The sequence below is a fragment of the Echiichthys vipera genome (assembly GCF_963691815.1).
Source record: "Echiichthys vipera genome assembly, chromosome: 3".
NCBI classification, from domain to species: Eukaryota; Metazoa; Chordata; class Actinopteri; order Perciformes; family Trachinidae; genus Echiichthys; species Echiichthys vipera.
The window spans coordinates 25,882,513-25,902,640 of NC_139828.1; the positions used below are offsets into that span (position 1 = coordinate 25,882,513).

The following is a 20,128-nucleotide window of genomic DNA, read 5'->3' on the forward strand; positions in this document are numbered from 1 at the left end:
TTTAGAACAGGCGAAAAGACCACGTGTGCATGAGATTTTCATTCAGATATCTTGAGGTCAGAGTTCAAGGGGCCCCTTTAAAATGGCCATACCAGTAACTTTGGAGCACTATTTAGCCCTCTTCACTCGGTCAGCGGGGCGTCAGAATGTCAAGAGGTTACGAAAATAATTGGCATTTTGATCTTAAATATAAGTAATCCTTAGTTGCAGCCCTAATTATATAGGCCACAGTTGTTTTAGGTGTGTAGCATACCAGACTGCTTGTTATGAACACAGGACATTTGACTGAGTGATTGGTCTGCTTCAGCACAGACGATCTTTGTTGGCGCATGTTGCCAGTAGATATGTTGTCCTAACGAAAATAAGTCTGGAGGGGCGATTTATCAGCGATGGGATACCATAAATACCTCATGCTGGGATGCCTCTGTGGCGTATGGGTGTCGATGTGATATACTGTGATTTACTTGCAGTGAGAATCAGGGAAATAATCTTTATAGGGGATGATTTTGTCCAAAGAAACCTCATAGTGTCTCACAAAATCATACATTCTGGGGCTATTTCCTTTTCTAACTTTTCGAAAGATAGGAGGGTGTTGCTATAAACTCTGTGTTGGTGACAAACACTAAATCCCCCACAGGTATTTTAAGACATTAGGCCCCGCTGAATAAATACTGCCAAAAAGAAGACATGCCTAAACAACACTAGCAAACCGTAAAATAATCTAAGTATCAATGGCAAATAAGAAAACCTATACATTTAAACAATTTTAATAAAATTCTTATTTTTTTGGCATTTGGGTTTGACTCACAAAGCCACAAAACTGAGCACCAAAATGTCTGTCAATAGAAGCCTGGCAGGTCAAATAAAAAGCAAGCGATCAAAAAAAGCTTACACTTGTGAGTTCACGTTCACTTATACTGTATGTGCAAATGAATAATGAAAACAATGATATGACAGAGTACATGGAAAGTATTAGGCTACAGTGAAATAAATATCAGAACGACGAGCGCAAGGCTAAAAGGGTTTGCAGCTGATTAAATAAGGCAGAGGTAGAGATATATTTCTAAAGCGTGTCCTTATCACTCTTCGGTCTGCACGCTTTGCTTCTATGTCAGACTGCTGCAAACATTATATCCCTGACTGAATTGTGAAACACAAGAATCATCACAACGTAGGTGTACAACAGTCCTCTTCATAAAATCTCGTCTTCTGACTCTGGATCCCTGTCTCTGGGCTTCAGAAGTCCCATTTCCATTGGAGGAGTCCTTCTCAGTCTGGAGCGAACCACGCTACACAGAAAGCACAACAAACAGTCACGTATAGCATAAACTTTTGTGAGAGAGTGTCATTACAGGCACTCAAGTTGTTATTCCCAGTGTGGATGAATGTGAAAGACTCCCAGGACAAAAAGCAGCAGCACATGAGATGTCCGGTGAGGAGCAGGTTCTTACCAGCTGACGGTGCAATAGAGCGCGCCCACGACGAGCATGGCGAAGGCGAGGTGCCAGGAGTAACACATGGTGACGAACATCATGTTGTTGTGATCCTTGAGGTCCCACTCAGGGCCACTGGGAGGGTACAGCACATAACCAATCTGCGAACAAAAAGAAGGCAACGTCAGGGGGTTGTTACGCACTGTCATGAACTTCTGCTCATACATGCGCACGTTCACATTTACCTGCCAGAACCAGCTCCCCTGCAGAAGAGTGAGGGTGCAGCGCAGCAGCTCCAGAATGATGTTACCTCGGTGGAAGACCTCCAGGAGGGCAACAAGAGCCCCCCCAAAGATGGCGTAAAGAAGGAGCTGGTGCACATGGACGTCCAGCATGCTCCTGCCATGGAGGTGGTAGAAGAAAAGAAATCCTGCAAAAACAAGAGACTGTCAGCAAAACAGGTGGGGCAAAATATCCTTTCAACCTTTTATTGCTTTTTAGCGACATGCCGACATTTGTCAAACTGTCCAATGGCATCTTGATTCCATTTTTGTTTTGCGTGAAAGCCAGCAAACACAGCTAGCTAAAAGTAATGGATAAATACTTAAAAATGCATTTTTCTATTGTTTTGTAAAATGAATATACAGTTCAATATAACTTAAAGTAATGGACACATTGCTGAAAGAGTTAACTCAAAGTTACGCAGCTGAAATAGTTCATAGTCATTGCCAAATGGCTGAAATAGCTGAGGTAGTGGAATGCAAACTTGACCAAACTAACCTTCGTTTACATGCACACTAATATTGAAGAATTTGCTACAGGTCACATAAACAGCATATTCCGTTTGGATACTGCAAATAAAGTCTCTCTAGGATTTGAGAAGCATTCTTTTTTAACATTTATACAGCGCATTCAGAATATGCGTCTAAATTGTTTGTTTTTTACCACAGTTTGCAACACTTTACCGGTTTACGGTCTGTGCGTTGCTATGGTTATTGTGCACAAACCAGCTAGCAGTTTGCAAAGCTGGGGTAGAGATGCGTGCCAAAGTCCAGATCAGAAGGAGAAACACACCTACTTTTAAACATTATGAAAGACTTGGAAATCAACAGGTTTTTGGATATGTGCAAACATAGTCAAGACAGTTTAATTGTCGGAAAAAATCATTTCACTTTTTATTAAAAAAATACTTAATTGTATGAAACAATACTAAATTACTAAACTACTTGGGTATAAAAGGTTGGGAACCCCTGATCCAAACTCATACCTTCGTTAAAGAAAGCCATAGCCATCATTAACCTATCCAGTGCCAGTGGAGCAGCATCTGTGGCGTGTATAATCAGAGACACAGTGGCGGCCAGGCCGAAGAACAGATACATGGTGGCATGCTGCCAGTTCATCAGATATTCCCAGTGTTTCTCTGCGAAGTCATACAGCTGGAGTCTGGGTCCGTCTGCTGCAAACTGCTCTGCCAGCATCCCTGGGGAGCACGGCAGAAAACACTCAGAGCTCCTTAATTAAAGAGTGACTACCGTAAACGTCTATTTGTGTCATACTTTACTCATATCGTACGTACTCATTACAGTGCTTTGGTGCATGCTGGATTTATGGAGAGACCTACGTACCAACAACAGAGAAGAAGAGAACGACAGAGCTCTCGATGATCTCCAGGCGGCGCTGCGAGGTTCTGCTGGCCAGCCGAGTGGACCCTATATTCTTGTTCCTACGGGTGGCGTGCCAGAGTGAGTGCTTTCCTGTCCACCAGATCCCAGCTACCAGAAAGAAGCTTCCGGGGAGCGCGTGGCCCTTGAAGCTTCCCATGACTCGCGACACCTGAATCGTGAGGAAATCTTATTAGCAGTTGTTATAGAGAACTGTGTTAACTGCAGAAAAATAATCAAGAAAAATAATTATTGCTGTCATTTCAAATAATCTGAACTTTATTTCTTCTTGCACTTCAACAGAAAACACAGATTCTTACTCAGCACATATCAGGGTTTTATTCTCTCTGTATCAGAACAGCAAGAAAATGATGTTGGTTTCTTTAAAGCTCCCATATTATGTTCATTTTCCGTGTCTCTTTAAGCCCCACTCCTGAAAATACCCAATCTGCTCTGATTGGACGCGGTTTCCTGCTCTGAAACTAAATCTAACTCCATCACAGCGAAGATTAGACCCTGCGTCCTGTTAGCTCCTTGGTTAAAGCCCTATTTGGATGGGATGAGTTTAATGTGGGGACGTGGGGGAAAATAGTTTGATGTCTGTAATATAAACAGCCAATTGTCACGAGATTAAGAAATCCCAGTATTCTACCTGAGGTGGGAGGGGTTACGCAATTTACACACTGCTGTCTCCTCCCGGTCGCCACCTGCTTGCTACGTAGCTTCATGATATCACAAAATTAAGTAAACATGAAACATAAGGACAAAATCCATAATCTAAAAAAAAGTGAAAGTGCTTTTTTAATCGCCTCCGTGCTCGAACAAATGTGGAAACTACGTATTGACTCAAGGTATGACAGTATATCAACATGTGTTTTACAGAGGGTCATATTTTGACGGGATTGGTTTTACCTGAGGGATTTTTCCGGACTGCTTTACAGAAGGTGTAAAACCTCGCCATAATTTTTTGCTGACATTTCCGGAATAATTACTGACATGGTGCATTTGGACAGGACTAGAAGCTCTGGTAAAAAGTACCTTACCCCACATTAAACTAATCCCGTCCGAATAGGACTTAAGTCGGGGGTATGTTCGTGTAGCCAGGTCTCCGTTACCACCATAACGCAGCTATCCACATGGTCTTTGGTAATCCACTGTTTTATGTCGTCCAGTTTGTTGACAAGAGAGTGGGCGTTGATGAGAAAGATGCTGATTACAGCAGGTTTATGTTGGGCTGTTAATCTTGAGTAATCTAGCGATTAATGTCCGTCGAGACGGAGCTAGCCTCTTCCATTGGAACAGTCTCTTAAACGCAGAATCACATTTTTGAGAACATTGCTAGGTTTATTGGGTGTCTAACTGTACACAATCTTAAACAGTGTCATCTAAGTCATGAAAATCTTGCACAAGGTGAAATGCCGCCCCCTAGTTTTTTGGAGCATGGTCTAGTAACACATTGCCCCTTTAAAGTCACAGTTTCTGAATACGAGCTGTGTGCATTTCTCTGTGGACTGAGCCTTTTAATACTTTCACAGTACTTATATGGCACCTCAACCTGCTTTATAATCAAAAAAGACATCTCACTTTACTACAATATGGGACCTTTAAATGCAGGTAGTACAAAGTAATTGTATCAAAAGATCATTTCACCTCATACACAAATGGAAGTGTTTTCCCAGTAACATGTGGCAGGACAGTATTTTTAGCACTACTGGCAAACGTGAAGGACTAAGAAATGGGAAGAGAAAGGTGGAGTAGCGCCTGCAATTGAGTTAAACCGCATAATCAGACATAATTACTGTGTGCGTGTGTGTGTGTGTGTGTGTGTGTGTGTGTGTGTGTGTGTGTGTGTGTGTGTGTGTGTGTGTGTGTGTGTGTGTGTGTGTGTGTATGTATGCCTCAGAAACCTGTTCACCTTTACCTTTTTAACAGGTGAGCCTCTCTGCAGTGTTTTTGTCGGGGTCATACAGATGCCCACTTCATGAATTCACACTGATTGCATGCTGCTACTGATTAGCCGTCATTTCCTTGATAATTAAACCTTGCACCTGATTGATGTGTGCTAGTGTCTGTGGGTGCAGACCAGGCTGTCATTGTCTGCTGTTTACCCCTACACGCTTATTCCCTCGAGGGAACAAACGTATGCACAACAAGAGGGAAAATGATCAAAACAAACAGGCTCCCGTTTCAAAGTCAATGTCATGTGCAGGGCTCTTTTATCCTCTGTGTGCTGCTGTTACTATGAAATTAAGAGTATCAGGAAGCTTTAAAAGCCCGACCTCCGCGCCCTTAGCAATAAATACAGCTTTGTAAACTCTCAGGGCAAAGTGACATCAATAGTGAGCAGAGAACAACAATAAGGTGCACACTCTCTTTTGTGATGGAGATGACAGACAATATTCCGCCCGGCAACAGAGGGAACCTTTTGAAGGAGGACTCTGAATACAGACTGATTGTTTGAGATGTTAAACTGAGCTCATCTGTGTCCGACGGCCCTTTCGCCTGTGCAGCCTCTCCAGACTATGGAAAACACTTCAGTCGCCATGGCAATCGCTCCCTCGTGTCCCTGGAGTGCGGTGGGAAGACTCTTCAGTGTTTGGCTGATTTACTCATAATCAACAGCAACATCTGTGCACTCTTGTGTCCAGATTCAATTGTTCCCACACGTCTTCAGTCAATGATTTCAGTGAAAAAACACACACAATTTTGAGTGCTTTACTTCCATTTTATGCTACTTTATACTTCAACGCTACTACATTTCTGGGGGAAATATATTGTGGGTTTTCCTCCATTATTCATTCAACAGCTACTTACTTTTCACTTCACATTTTATATGAACATTTTCATCAACAGGTGGCCATTATATTTATAGATTCAATTACCCAACAGTATGTAAAACAGTTCAAATAAGCCCCATCGTGATCAATCCTAACGTTTAAGTACCGCTAACACATGCAGGGGTCAATATTAATGATAATAAGACTTCTATTGAAGTACAAATTTGAATGCAGGACTTTTACTTGTAATTGAGTGTTTTTATCATGTGGGATTGCTACTTTCCCCCCTCCATCACTTCAATACATATGATATAGTGAAGAGAGTTATAAGTCATGAGTATTTCTGCTTTTATTTGTTATTAGGTTGGAGAACATTCATGAAGATTGTAGTTTAGGAACCACTGATAAAAAAGGAATACTTCAATTGTTAAGTGAGCTCTAAAAACCACCTAAAAATAACCAGTGGACGTTATGAAAACTGAAAAGAGGTTTATAAAAAGAGAATGTACAGTCAAACATAACAAAATGATTGGTTACAGTCACACCTGAGATTATGGGGTGTAAAGATCAGCATAAAGATAAGTCTTGTGGTTGACTGAGTGGTATATAAACTGTTTAAAAAACATTTTATGATCCCACCACACACACTCCCACCTCTTTCCACTTAAAAAAAAAGTATTATTATGATTACTATTATTTTTTTTATTATTATTATTATTATTATAATAATATAATAATAATAATAATAATATGGCCAGTTCAATCCTTTTATACTGTCTACAAACATTTTCTCACCATAGGTCCATTGTCTATTCGGCTTTTGTTCCTAGAAATGTAAATCTGATTCAAGGGTGTATACAAATATGTCTAATGCCGACACCGATGTGCCCTGAAGTGCCTCTGTTACTCCTGTTTACACTCCAATAAAAAACATGAAGCAGAAAAACCCTTTTATGAAGTAGTCTATATGCTTCTCTGGGAGTACAGTGAGTGTGTGTCACAGGCAGCTGTATAAAGGCAGTGGTGGGAAGTGCATTTACTCAAGAACTGCACTTAAGTACGCTTTTGAGGGAATTGCACTTGTACTTTTATGTGTGTGTCCTGCTACTTTATACTCCTCACATCTCAAGAGGAAAATGTTTTACTCCACTACATTTGTGTGGCGTTTAGTTCACGTTATTAATACAAAATATAGTTAATCAAAAAACATGATGTATTTTTGCAGCAGTTTATAAAGTAGTCAAAGTGAGCTCCTCCATTATCACCTGCAACATAAAGTGATAAATACATTCATCTATGGACGATTATAACCCAGTTATATAATATATATATTATTGTGAAATGGGCCACTCTGCATTATGAGTATGTGGTACTTTAAGTAGGCTATGTTGGTGCTGATACTTTTGTACTTTTACTTAAGTAAACATTTGTTAAACATTCATCACTTTTACTTGTTACATAGTATGTCTGCAGAGTGGTAATGCTACGTACTGAAGTGATACATGCTTCCTCCACCGCTGTATAAAGAGTTTCTCAACAGGATACAGAAGCCTCATATCATTGAATTGAATTTCAGACAAGCAAAAAAAAGAATACAAAAGTATACAAAATGAACTTAGTTTAACAAATAAGAGAGGAAAAAAAACTAACAAAAACCTGTAACAATACATATACAATGAATTCTGTGTGAAAAGGAGTAGGAAGAAGTTTTCACTTATTTAATCCCACCCCTTTTTAACAATTCAGTAATTGCTGTAATCTGTATCTTCGATCCACTATATGTACAATTTGTAAATCTAACTATACAATAATCAACATTATAAACTTTTATATATAGCATATAATATATATATAGTAACACAATATAATTGACAGGCCTACATATAAACATCCATAGAAGCACATCTAGCTATACATATGGATGTATAACCGTAAACACACACACATATATATATATATATATATATATATATATATATATATATATATATATATATATATATAGCCCATAGTTTGCTTTTTGTTTTTAAAGCCCTTCCTTTATGGCAGAAAGAAAAAGGGGGGTCTTACCCAAGTATGTTTGTCTCTGGAGATGAAAAGTTGATGAAAAGTGTATTCAGCCAGGAAAATCAAAGCATCTTCATTTTCTCATCACACACAAATCATTTTTCCAAAGAGAGGAGATACCCTTGTCTCTGTTCCTCGGCAGGAGAAGTAAACATCAGCCCTGAGCTCTCAGCAGACTTCAGCCCAGACTCCTTCACCACCTCTTTCTCTCCCCATTTTTCCGACTCCACACAACACTTTGGGCTTTCGGCTCCAATCAGCTCTCTCATTGGATGACAGAGGCGAGGTCGCGTCATCGCTCCGTGCTCTCATTGGCTCATGTCCACGTCAGTCTCAGGTGTCTGCTGTCCACGTGTGCACTTTCACTCCGCCCGCTCGTGCTCGTCTCGGTACCTCCCTCCTCGGAGGAAACCGCTACTTTTCCATCCAGTCAGGCCGAGCTGGGCTGGGCTGGGCTGGGCCGGGCTGGGCTGGGCCGGGCCGGGACAAGACCTCCGGCACGTAGGCCGCGGCTGGAAGACTTTATCTGCAGACAGGAGGCTGCTCCCTCACTTTGGCTAGCGTTGTCACTCCAAAGTGAGTCAGTGTTGTGTGCAAGAACAGTATAATGTAATGTTGTGGTGTTCAGCGTTTAACAGGCTTTACAGAGCAAACAACCAGCACCTAAACAAACACTCAACTTTCTTAAAACGCTTATTTTTCTACTGACTGTAGGCCATCTGTTCAGAGTGCACGAATGAATTTAGGGTAAACTAGCTCTGCAGGTAAACCCTTTCCTGTTTGTAGGCTATGAAGCCTGTGTTAGCTGTCATTTAGGAAGCTTATTCTGAGAGGCGTTGGATTGTTCACATGAAGACCTAAACACTCACTTGCTTTCTTTAAAAATCACCATGCTTCAAAAGCTGAAATCTGAGTCTTTAGTATATGGTTCATTACCGCTGCTGTATTATTAATGCCATATTAAGAATTTACCAAAATGAAGGCAACATAAAGTGCCAAAAACAAAAAAAAATGATCCAATCCCCATAGACCCCCATGTTCAAATGCCCACTTTTACAGCAGAAATAAACATATGCACGCCCTGTTACAAAAAAACAAAAACATTTTTGGTCTGATTTCCTCCCTCAGTTAAATGATTCATAATATTAAGTCTTAAAGTTCTGCATTACTAAGGGTGTGGCTGCGTTGGTGGGACAGGTGGCGAGAAGCATAGGCTGTAGGCATCATCTGTCCCGCCTCAGCTCCATCTATGCTCCACCTCTTTGTCCATTTTTGGATTAGCAGGAGCAGGCGAAGTCAGACCATGCAAAGATAGCCATGATACACTGAGCTTCATTTTGGCTCTTGGGTGATATGCAAAACACAGGACAAACTCAGAACAGGAAGTTATTAACAGGAAATCAAATTTAACTGCATCTGCTACACTTAAAATAGATAAAAGACACAATAGCCACGTTTACATTTGTTACACATGTATAACGACCGTATTCCAGTCAGGAGTGTCAGTGACAGGGCTGAGGTATTAGACATGCTGACCTATTGGCACACCTGGGCGGAATGGAGCCATTACTAACATTGTTGATACGCCTCTGATTCACCGGCTCAGTCAAAGTGTCTGTTGTGGTATGGCCATTGTTATGATGGGATTTGAATACCTTTGAATACTTGTTATTAGTGGCCTTTTTATGGGCTGAAGTGATATAATCTGCATGATGAAAGCACAATACAATGAGATTACTGCTGTAAATGATACACGAGGACACTGAAAAGTGTACGTTTATTGAAACCACATTCAGCACGGTTGTGTCACGTCATCATTGTGTACTTCTGGCTTTTTGTGTGTTGATCGTAGTGTCACTTCAACCTTCAAAGTCTTGGCATTGGGAAGTTGTTTTTAAATAGATATTCTGTATTTTCAGATCCAAATGAAAATCCTTGGAGGACAACTTTAGATTAGATAGATCAGGATTTATTGGTTAGTTAAGTAATCACATGGAGTAATAGTAATATAGTGATGTACATCCTTTACAAGGAAAACAACAGCGTAAATAAAACAGGGAGATGGAGCTGATGGGAAGTGAGGCATAACAGACAGGAGTTCACTTTTATAACTTGAGCATAAAGATTATTAACACAGACATAAAACAGATGCTCCTCTCAAACTACTACTACTACTACTGCATCATGCAAGTATTATTTCTGATAGTTAATTGACATCAGATACTTTCACAAGATTTGGTTCTGTCATCAACATGGACTGAGTCTAAATACACAAATATACTGGCCACAATTAGTTTGAATATGCAAACACACAACATTGACATGCAAGTTAATGTGTCCTGTCCTGTCACACCTGTACCTGGAGCTGTCCACTTGTGATCTGATTAAACTTACATATTTATTTCATAAGTAAAGTTAAACCTCAATAACCACGAGCTGTCAGTCAAAACAGTTGAATGTGACGAGCAGGTTGATACCACTCTCACGTCTGTACGCTGGATATGAAGCCAAGCCCCCCCTGTGTTCAGTCTTTGTGCTAAGCTAAGCTAAACCTGATGCTGGATTTAGATTCAGGTATCCCATCCGCATATACACTCCATGTATTATAACAACTGGATACTGGATCCAATGTTTACTTAGTGAATTGTGGCCCCACTGAATAGGAGCAGTAGTGTTTCTCCCTCTGCTCTGGCCTGTGAGTTCCCGCTCGGCCCATAGACTTGACATTGAGATGATGTCACAGGTCTTTAAATCGAGGGAAATTATTCAAATATATGAAAACTTTATGGATTGAAAATTCATAATAGAAAGAGTCATAAGCAACCCTGAATGCATGTGAAGGTGTCCTGTCAACAGTTTACTATTAAGTCGCCCGTTCAAAGTACTATTTCCAGGCCAAGGCCGCTTATTTCTACAATGCCACAGGGCTGTGTTCCCTGTTGTATGCCAAAAAAAGTATGTAATTGTCATTTTGCAGCTTTCCTGACGACGAAAAGGTGTCTCACTAAAGAGTGAATTGTGCAGTTGTGTTTTGTTTGACGGAGCGTTTGGACCTGGAAAGAGTGGGATTTTCGTTGTAATGCTGCAAGTGGCCACTAGAACAAATTGGCTGCAAGGCTGAGCAGTGACACCGTATCCAGTTCTTATAATACATCCATGCAGGGACATGCGCAAGGCCCGGCTAAAGTTGCCCCAGTTAAAACCCATTTGCCCTCTTTGGCTAAACTGCCCCTCTGGAGGAAAAATAAACAAGTAATCCCTTTATTTTTGCCGTTGCATAAATACTTGTAGCCCATGACGGGTAACGTTAGACCGAACTAAAGTTGTGATCCGTAAGAATTGAGATGGTCGTTTCTAGCGGCCGCTTTGGCGATGTGACTGCAGGCGTGCATGCCCATGGCCCAATGTTGAAAAAACGTGCACTAAAGTGCCCTCTTAGGAAGCCAAAATGCAAGGAAGATAAACAAAAAGAAGCCTTTGAAAGTGGACTCTTAATGGACTGGTTGGCTGATTGAGGACGGATAGTTTTTTGTTTTTTTTACCCTGTGCTTAAGTGCCTTCTTCAGGCGAGGACACGTTATTTGTGTCCTTTTTTTCCTTTTTGCCCCTGCCCTTCAAAAAATCTGTGCAGGCCACTGGCAGGCGAGGCTCTGGGACCTCGTCTCCCAGACACAAAAGAGTGATCCTGACTCAGAATTCAGACTTGAACGTTCCCTTTCATTGCAAGTTACAAGCGCATTTGCATTTAGGGAGGGAAAGTCGCCACAGACACTCAAGAGAGACAAGTAGAAGTGCTTTCTTCAGTTAACTTAAATGACAATTAATTAGATGAAAATCTCACGGATTACATCTTTAAGTCACCAGATCATATTGTCCGTGCGATACAGAGATGGAGCAACAAAAAAAAGTGATGCAAAGCAATCCCCCATGTCCCCTATCAAAGCCCTTTTTTATGTTAGAGCAACAGCCCCTCAAAGTGTCTGTACAAGACAGAGGAAGATCTCTGTCTCCTCCTTGAGTACTCTTTTGAGTAACCCCTCACGGGAGCAGCAGGTGTTCATGCAGAAGGACTGAGGCGTGGTGGAGGTCTGGGGGATCAGTGGGTCATGCAGGCATGGCAGGTGTAGGTACAGGACCGTTATGGGACTTTGATGCGGGACGAAGACCAGTAGAGGGGCTTTGGCATGGACACATGAACACGACACGCTGGACACTTCTGTTTTTTCCACAGCCACTGCTCCATGCACTGAAACACATTTTAACAGAGGTTATTACATCTGTCGTGTCCGTTTTCACCCAGGTTGAATGTTTATGATTTCTGTAGGTATTGATTTTCTTCACTGATGCCAGGAGCTAATTTCCAACATGCTACAATAATCACATGCATGACGGGATAAACACCGGCCCTGAACCCAAGCCACGAGGACACTGTTGTCACATGTTTTACTCTATTGCACATTTGCTTTATTGCTGGAGTGCTGTTATAAAATACCACAAGCAATGTCCTCAGGTTGTAAAGTTATAAAGAAGGTAAAAATCCAAAGTAGATACTTAAACTTGAGGATGTGTTTCTTTGGTTATTTTTAATGACTTTTAACCTCGTCTATTACAACACAACATACAAACACTGACGTTATGATGGAACAAAAAACACACATCATTTTAAACTTCATTGAAGTGTAATCCTGGCGCAAAATCATCCCATGGTCTTTTTCAGCACATACATCAAATAAGCCGTCGAGATGTTTTTTTGTGTAACGACTATTAATGGAGAAATCAGGCAGAGTCGTTAACAGCTGGACGTGGCTAACACTGATTAGCTCGGGGCAGTACACTGAAAGCATTAAAACTTTCTTTCTTTTTTCTAAAAGATTATTTTTTGGCTTTTTCAAGCCTTTTTATTAGATAGGACAGACAGGACATGGGGTGAGAGAGAAATGCAGCAAAGGGCCACAGGTCAGAGTCGAGCCTGCAGCCGCTGCCTCAAGGACCTTCAACCTCTTAACATTGGGGGGGGGGGGACTAACCACTGTTCCACCGGCCACCCCTTAAAACAGCTTTTTTAACCACAAATACTGCTCAAAATAACACCAAACCTTTGCAGTAGCATGAAAAGAGTCCCTACACAGTAAACAAAGCACCAATGGGCTCCTTCCTTTTGGATTGCACTTGGTAATAGACTTGAATGGACTTTACTATGAGAGAAGCTGGTACCTGGGTCAGTTGGTAAGTCTTCAAAACACTTTAAATAAACTCTGGGTTCACTTACTATGTTGTTGGTGCTTTGTTTTATGTATAGGGACCTATCATGCTACTGCAGAGGTTTGGTGTTATTTTGAGCAGTATTAGTGGTTAAAAAAGCCGTTTTAATGCCTTCACCGTACTGCCCCGAGCTAATCAGTGTTAGCCACGCCCAACTGTTAGCGACTCACCAGGATTTCTCCATTTATAGTTAATAAACGAAAAAACTGTCTTGATGGCTTATTTGATGTATGTAAATACAGAAAAAGACCATGGGATGATTTTTGCGCTGGAATTACACTTTAAAGAAACTTTGCAAGCAATCAAAATGACCCACGTTGCCACAAGTTACTGGAAACAGTAAATAGAAATAGACTTGTACTTATATAGCCGGCCCAAGCCTCGTATTTCTAAAGTGCTGCACTGCTCTTTCCTGTTTGAACACACCAAAAAATGATGTAATTGTGATTTTACAGCTTTTACTTTCTGTCGATGAAAAGGTGTCTCACTAAAGAAAGAAGTGAGTAGTGCTGTTGTGTTTTGTTCAACTGAGCGTTTGAACCAGTTTGAACCTGGAAATAGTTTTGTGAAATTGTCTGCAAGGCTGAGTTCATAGCTGAACATATGACCAGTGAAAAACTTGACATGCGTTCTATAAAACTATGGAGCACATATTTTATACATCTCACTTATAAAAGAGGCACATATTCTTTGCCAGTGTTAAAGTAACATATATTTCAATATGGCACTAAATATAAGCTAATACAAGTAGGAAACTTCAAGCTTTATCAACTCAGGTTTTTCCTAATTAGAATTTCAACAATTCCCAAAAGGTTTATATTCCTGATTTTTAAAAAATGTTTTTACAATTCTGATTGATACATTTGGGCTTTGACACTGAGGAGACAGAATGGTAAGAACTCCAAAGCAGACAGTCATACAGGACCGGGTCAGGCAAGGTCAAGGCCCTGAGAGTTTAACACTTGAACGTCACACAGCATATACAGTAATAAAAGTTCAGGAGACAACCCTGATGTTTGGCTCATGGGTGCAAATCCTCCATTTTTTTTACTCCTTTCACAGAAGGATATCAGCGATGTCTCCGCAGGGAAAGTTGGCGTCGCAGTGTGTGCTGCTCCCTCTCCACGATGATCGGTCCATCTGCTGACTTCCTCCTCTCATCAGAGGGTCTCCTCACCTGAAGAGCCGCCGTCTCACTGCTGCTGCCGCTGGGGGGCCGACATTGCTCTGACCTCCGAGCCGCCTTTGGCACCCACCAAACGGAGACATCATGATCAGTAAGTGTCAAGTCCTCTGCTGTGTTTGCTCCAAGCTTCCACACAGACTTGAGATTTCAGGTGCAGGCAGACTGTTTTCATACCACTTCACATCATGCGTATCCAGGAACGAGCTCCCATCATGCACCATTTATCTGATATCTGACATGCTGGGATTGGAGTGAACAACGCAACACTCGTTTGCAATGGGAAGGTATAAAGGAGACGTGTGCGTCAGACGTATAAAAGATGTTTTACCTCTTTGTGGAAGCGATGAGTGCATTGCAGCTCTTGAACTCCCCCTCCGCTCATCCGCATGTTCTCATGGCAGATCAGGCACAACTTGTCGTCACCATTCTGTAAAAAAAAAAGAATCAACTTTCTTTTTTAAAGCTCAACCTCTTGTTGTTCTCATACTACAGTCATTAAGTATTTATCTGGTACATTTACAAAATGATTGTGTGGTTGCATCTTACTCCTAGGTATCACACAGTCACCTTATACAGCATCCATCATGTCCCCTGAGCCATGTAAGACAGAGGGGTGGTGCAATCAGAAAAGAGGCGGTGAAATGGGGTCTTTGTTGGTGTTTTGTCTTTTTACAACAGTGTGGCTGAGACCCAGTGTTGTGGTGTGTTGCAATTGTTTGGTTCGGAGAGATCGGACGGGGGAATCAAGGGTTTTAAATTATTAATTGCAAAACATAAGCGGTTCAATTAGTTTTTGAGATGTGCGTCTGCAAATGTGGCATGGGACTTTTCCCATTGGGTTTCTTTTAGACTGTCATGGCAATTTGATTTCCACCGAGCAACCAGCGCCAAGTCAGACCAGTCTATGCATTATCTATAAGGATATATTGTAAAGTATTCCCATGCTGATCAGTCAACAGCACTGCAGTACAGCGTCTCCCCCTTTGCTCATCCACCTAACTTAAGCAGTGAGAGCAGAAGGTTACGGGCTGCTCTGTGTAGCAGGAGGCTGTTTCACAAAATGCCTCCAGTGTAAAAATGAAAAGTCATCATTGAAGGTCAAATCATTTGAGTCAAAAGGTCTTGTTCCGCAAAACAGGAACTTGAGTTTGCTGGCACACTAACATTTTAGCAGCAATAGATTCACAGGGGAGTGACTTTGCCAGAATTACTCATGAATACGAAACACAAGAGACTTTCAGTGTATTTGTTGTGGACAGCTTCTTCTTAGTCCCACACAGAGTTGACTCGTTTGAACCAAATCCGAGAGTAGAGAGCTTGTTATCGATGAGTCTCTCTTTCACTTTCTAATTCATTGCTAAGATTATTTTCAATCTCACTGACATTAGAATCCAGGGACAAAATGAACTAAACAAAAAGATAAAATGTTAAAGAACACTTTTGTTTTTTTAGTTAAACTCTTGATTCTCCCTACATTATCTTCTAACGGAACATTTCAAACACACCAGTTTTTATTGTGAGGTCACACCTTCATAAAAAAGATAAAAAAGACATAAACCCCATATCACCTACTCTTGTTGTATAATACCACTCCTCTACCAAACCCCCACCTCACAGGACACCCACACAAATCGCACGATACAAGGGATCAGAGTGACACTGTGCTTGCATGCCAAATGCTTGCGCTCATGCACACTGGTAATTGGCTATTTATATAATCTCCTACAACTTCTGTGTACTTTTAAGTGTACTATATAACTGTACTAAAAAAAACGAAAGTCCCATGAATTTCTTTATTATAAAGCAGGTTGAAGTGCTATATAACCCTTTCATGACATGTGAATCTTATTCTTAGTCTTTATACTATCACAAAAGATATTTTAAAATGAAAATTATGAGTATTGGGGACACGTCCATGATCCTGTCAGCATACTAAGTTAATACACCTTTTAGTGATCTCTAGGAGCTCATTAATTCATATATATATATATATATGTAACGTATAATACTTGATTCAATACATTATACACATTTCCTCCTTAACATTTACTCCTAAATCAGGCTAAAATCATTTTACAAATCATTTCTTGCTTTAATCCCTTTAGGGCTGGGATAGTAAAAAAAGAAACTGCTTCAATTTCATAAACTTCATAATAATTCAACTCACCAGAGACATGGTCCTCTCTTCACGGATAAAAAGCCTCTTTTCGAATGACTCGGTGAGCTCTGGGATAGTGGAGATGCGGTTCTCTGGGATGGCTGACTTGGGGCGGCTGTTGTCGTCTGAGGAGGCACGATGAGCTCTCTGGTGGGGCCTGACCTCCCCCTTCTCCTCCCGCGTTTTGATATGGCTCGGGGTGGGAGCCATAGTTGCTGCGTGGAGCCTGTTCAGCTCCATGGCATCTAATTGTGACTGTGGACCACACAGAGAAGGACAAGAAATTCAGGCAGGCAATGTTAAAACGTGTCCACAATAATTTCATCTCAGCTCAAAGGAAGACAACAGTGTCATATTTACATTTCCCATAAGAGCTGAACATGTGAAGAGCAACTGTGAGAACATTAAAGCAGCATGACAGACAGACAGACAGAAACAGACAGACAGACAGTGAAGGGAGTTAATCACCCCTAATATTCTTAAGTAACATGTTTGCATCCACCTAATTATAGTTTGCCTCTAAACTCAGGACAGTCGGTCACTGATTATTTACACAACAGCATTAATCAGATTTCACTTATAGGTTGCGAAACAGGAGGCTTCAGTTAGGGAGTGCAGTCAAAATAAAGCTAATGAAAGTGAACATTCTTTATATATTGTTTATAGTATTCAAACTATTCTTTTGACATGGTCCACTTTATGACAAAATGCATTCTTCCCTGAATGCTGTCATTGCTGTGTCTTAAAAGTAAGGATTCATTAAAGAGTCCTGCAGGGATTTACTGTCACGCTTCAATAAAGCTACATTTCCCACAGTGCAACTCAACAGCATTTTGTAGTGGCTTCCCTTTCTAAAAAATGTCCACCTCTTTCCCAAACTCGTCACACAGATGTGCTGAGATGTGTAAAATCAGTGGAGTGCACCTTTTCCCCTATTCCAACACCTGATGAAGTGCTCGTTATCAAGCAGCTGAAGCTCGTCCCAGGTTTGATAATCATCAGACTCAGGTGTGTTGGAGCAGGGAGAAACCTAAAACATGCAGGGCAGTAGCTCTCCAGGACCCCTGGTGTAATGTATTTCCATAAACAGTGTCTCAAAAGAGTGCTTTGCAGTACATATTTATCTACTTAAGGATTACTAGTTTGGTGCTTTGTCTCATCCCTCCACTGAATCAAATGATCAAGTTGATCTGTGTCGGAAGATTAATGTTGAAAAAGAATAAACCTCATTTTCAGACGATCTGCAGCCACCAGTGGTTAGTTTGACACCACCTAGAGGCCACTCTGTATGATGTGTCCTCATATCTATTATCAGTTGCTTTTGTTTTCAAACTGACATTCACCTCAGGCGAATTCTTTTGGTTCCTGGGGAATACCACTAAAGTTCACCGATTGTCAACAAAATATAAGTGTAACTCTAATCCTATTGCAATATGCCATTAACACAGCTTTTATGGAGAGAAAAAACAAACAAACAAGCACACTCATTTTTGCTTATGCCACAGTCCATTTTTAGCATAGAGTGTATGTCTACATTTTGGTAAACATCTGCCTTGCTAAATCTCCTTTTGACCATACTCAGCACCTACTGTATGAGCCACAAGTGTGCTGCTGTTTAGCTGCCACTGACCTCTGATGTCCCTGTGACAAGTCCGTTCCTTTATGGCAATGAATAAAGTAACGCACTGTTCCATGGAATACACATCATGTGTAGCTCTTACATGCAACAATCATGACATGAAACACAATTACTATTTTTCATTAAAGAATAAACTTCCCTCAAGAGGGTTTGCAATAAATGCAACAGTTGATCGTTAGCAGGAAACAGATCAAGAACCACAGTTGCAACCAGGTCTGCATTCATTTGAAAATGTTATCAGTCATAGTGAAGCAGTCTAGTTCAGTCAGCACGCGGCAGAACATCAGCGCACTGTGAAGTAATATAGAACAATGAGGCATTACTGATTCTGTATGTTGCAGCTTTTTATGTTTGAATTTCACATGTTGCCAAACAACATCACAGGAGGGTAAATAGACTCATGTGTTGCACCAGTATATGATCCATTTTAAACAACACATGTATCTGTGCATGTGTGTGTGTTTAAGTGTGTGCTGGGGAGCATCATATACTCAGCAGACATTATTGATGTGAAGTTATGGTGCAGACAAATTACAGGTCAGAGCACCCTTTTACCAAACACTACAACAGACCTACAAAGGCTGCATAGTGCTCATACCAGCGTGTGGTTTTCCACGTCTGCTGAGTGTACACATGCATTAATCTACTGTCATTGTCTGCCAAAATATAAAAAAGAGAATACTTTCTTTTATTCAACCTTATTAATTGAATATACGATACATTATTCTATATTTTACATGCTGACTTATTGGATTTTGCTTTGTTTTTTTTTGTGTGAATTTGTCTCGATCACTCATTGTGCTGTGATCAGGCAGTTTTCTTTTTTTTCTTTGTTGTTTTTTGTAAAAAGTGTGTTTCTGCTGTTTATCTGTCAATGCAAATACATATTGTCAACTGAACATGCATGCATCCATTCAACGCTGTTGGTCCTTACCACAGTGGGAAGCGATGCTCTTCGAGTGCCGTGGTTCCTTCCAGGTTTTCTGAAACTGCGTTTTCTCTCTCTGGAGTGTCCACCTTCTGCACCGTGACCCCAGTAACTGCTCATCCACTTTGTGAAGTTACCATCATCATCATCATCATTGTCGACATTGAAAGCAGGCAGGAGCCTGAGAGACATGACGGGAGTTGTGCAGGGAGCCTCTTGGTGCAGCAAGTCCCGGTACAATAGATGACAGTGTGATCCCAGCTGAGTGGTACAGAGGGGGAAAACAACAGTGAGCTGACCTACTAAGCCTCTGACTGACTAGCTGCTCTACTATGCAACACTGTCCCACGGGGCTACTAACTTACTTCAGATCCCTCTGGAGCCTCAAGCACTGTATTATGTTATTCTTGGGTGATTCAAAAATAAACTGCAGGGCTTTTGCTCGAGTCTTTAAATAAGTGAATCCCCTATAATCTATTTAACGCGGCTGGTAGAAGGTAAAAATGGAGGTGATAGGAGTAAACAGGGAGGAGTATTTTGGAACTGGATGAGTGATGTGACCACAGCTTTTAATCTTTCCATTACAGTCATGGGCCTGGGGGTACCTGGGAGAAACTCCAATTTCCCCATACTTTCCACTCGCTGAGTACATCAAACCTGTCAATAATTATGGAGTGCAACCGCAACCGTCTACTGCAGTGCACTGTGAGCCTGGGGCTTGTATAAGACAGGGCAGAGAGGGGGCATATTTTCATATTACATCGGGCTCTACTGAATCACATTATCTTTATTATTGCCCTACCTTTCTCCCCCAGAATTCTCAAGTATAATTGTGACTGGATAATCAACCTTTGTTCAAAAGCTTATGAAGTTGTGACAATGACACTCATTGATAACAGAAGAGAACATATAATTACCAGGATTAAATATGCAAGGCGATACAGTCATAGTCTTATAGTACCTGGAGGATTGTTTACAGAGTGCTCTGAAAGTGACATAAGAAACAGGGCTGTACTG

The 20,128-nt window shown here is 41.0% G+C and overlaps 2 protein-coding genes across 2 annotated transcripts; both read right to left on the reverse strand.

Annotated features, from left to right (window-relative positions):
* Positions 1-753: 753 nt before the first annotated feature.
* On the reverse strand, positions 754-8,127 carry tmem45a (transmembrane protein 45a). Its single transcript, XM_083911630.1, has 6 exons — positions 7,942-8,127; positions 3,059-3,266; positions 2,701-2,913; positions 1,679-1,863; positions 1,452-1,594; positions 754-1,289 (listed from the first exon to the last, which is right to left on the reverse strand). Exons 2-6 carry the CDS (start codon positions 3,252-3,254, stop codon positions 1,193-1,195), a joined length of 834 nt encoding a protein of 277 aa, XP_083767756.1. The 5' UTR covers positions 3,255-3,266; positions 7,942-8,127; the 3' UTR covers positions 754-1,192.
* Positions 8,128-12,076: 3,949 nt separating this feature from the next.
* On the reverse strand, positions 12,077-19,366 carry lnp1 (leukemia NUP98 fusion partner 1; the record flags this gene model as incomplete). Its single annotated transcript, XM_083940378.1, has 4 exons — positions 19,118-19,366; positions 16,554-16,799; positions 14,715-14,813; positions 12,077-12,184 (listed from the first exon to the last, which is right to left on the reverse strand). The coding sequence occupies exons 1-4, from the start codon at positions 19,301-19,303 to the stop codon at positions 12,077-12,079; spliced, it is 639 nt and encodes a 212-aa protein (XP_083796504.1). The 5' UTR covers positions 19,304-19,366.
* Between the last annotated feature and the right edge of the window lie 762 nt (positions 19,367-20,128).

Coding starts and splice junctions, on each gene's coding strand:
- tmem45a (XM_083911630.1), bottom strand. CDS start 3,254: ATGGGAAGCTTCAAGGGCCACGCGCTCCCCGGAAGCTTCTTTCTGGTA. Junction 1,864..2,700: donor TATGGCTTTCTTTAACGAAG/GTATGAGTTTGG, acceptor TTGTTTTTGCAG/GATTTCTTTTCTTCTACCAC. Junction 1,290..1,451: donor CTCTATTGCACCGTCAGCTG/GTAAGAACCTGC, acceptor CTTTCTGTGTAG/CGTGGTTCGCTCCAGACTGA.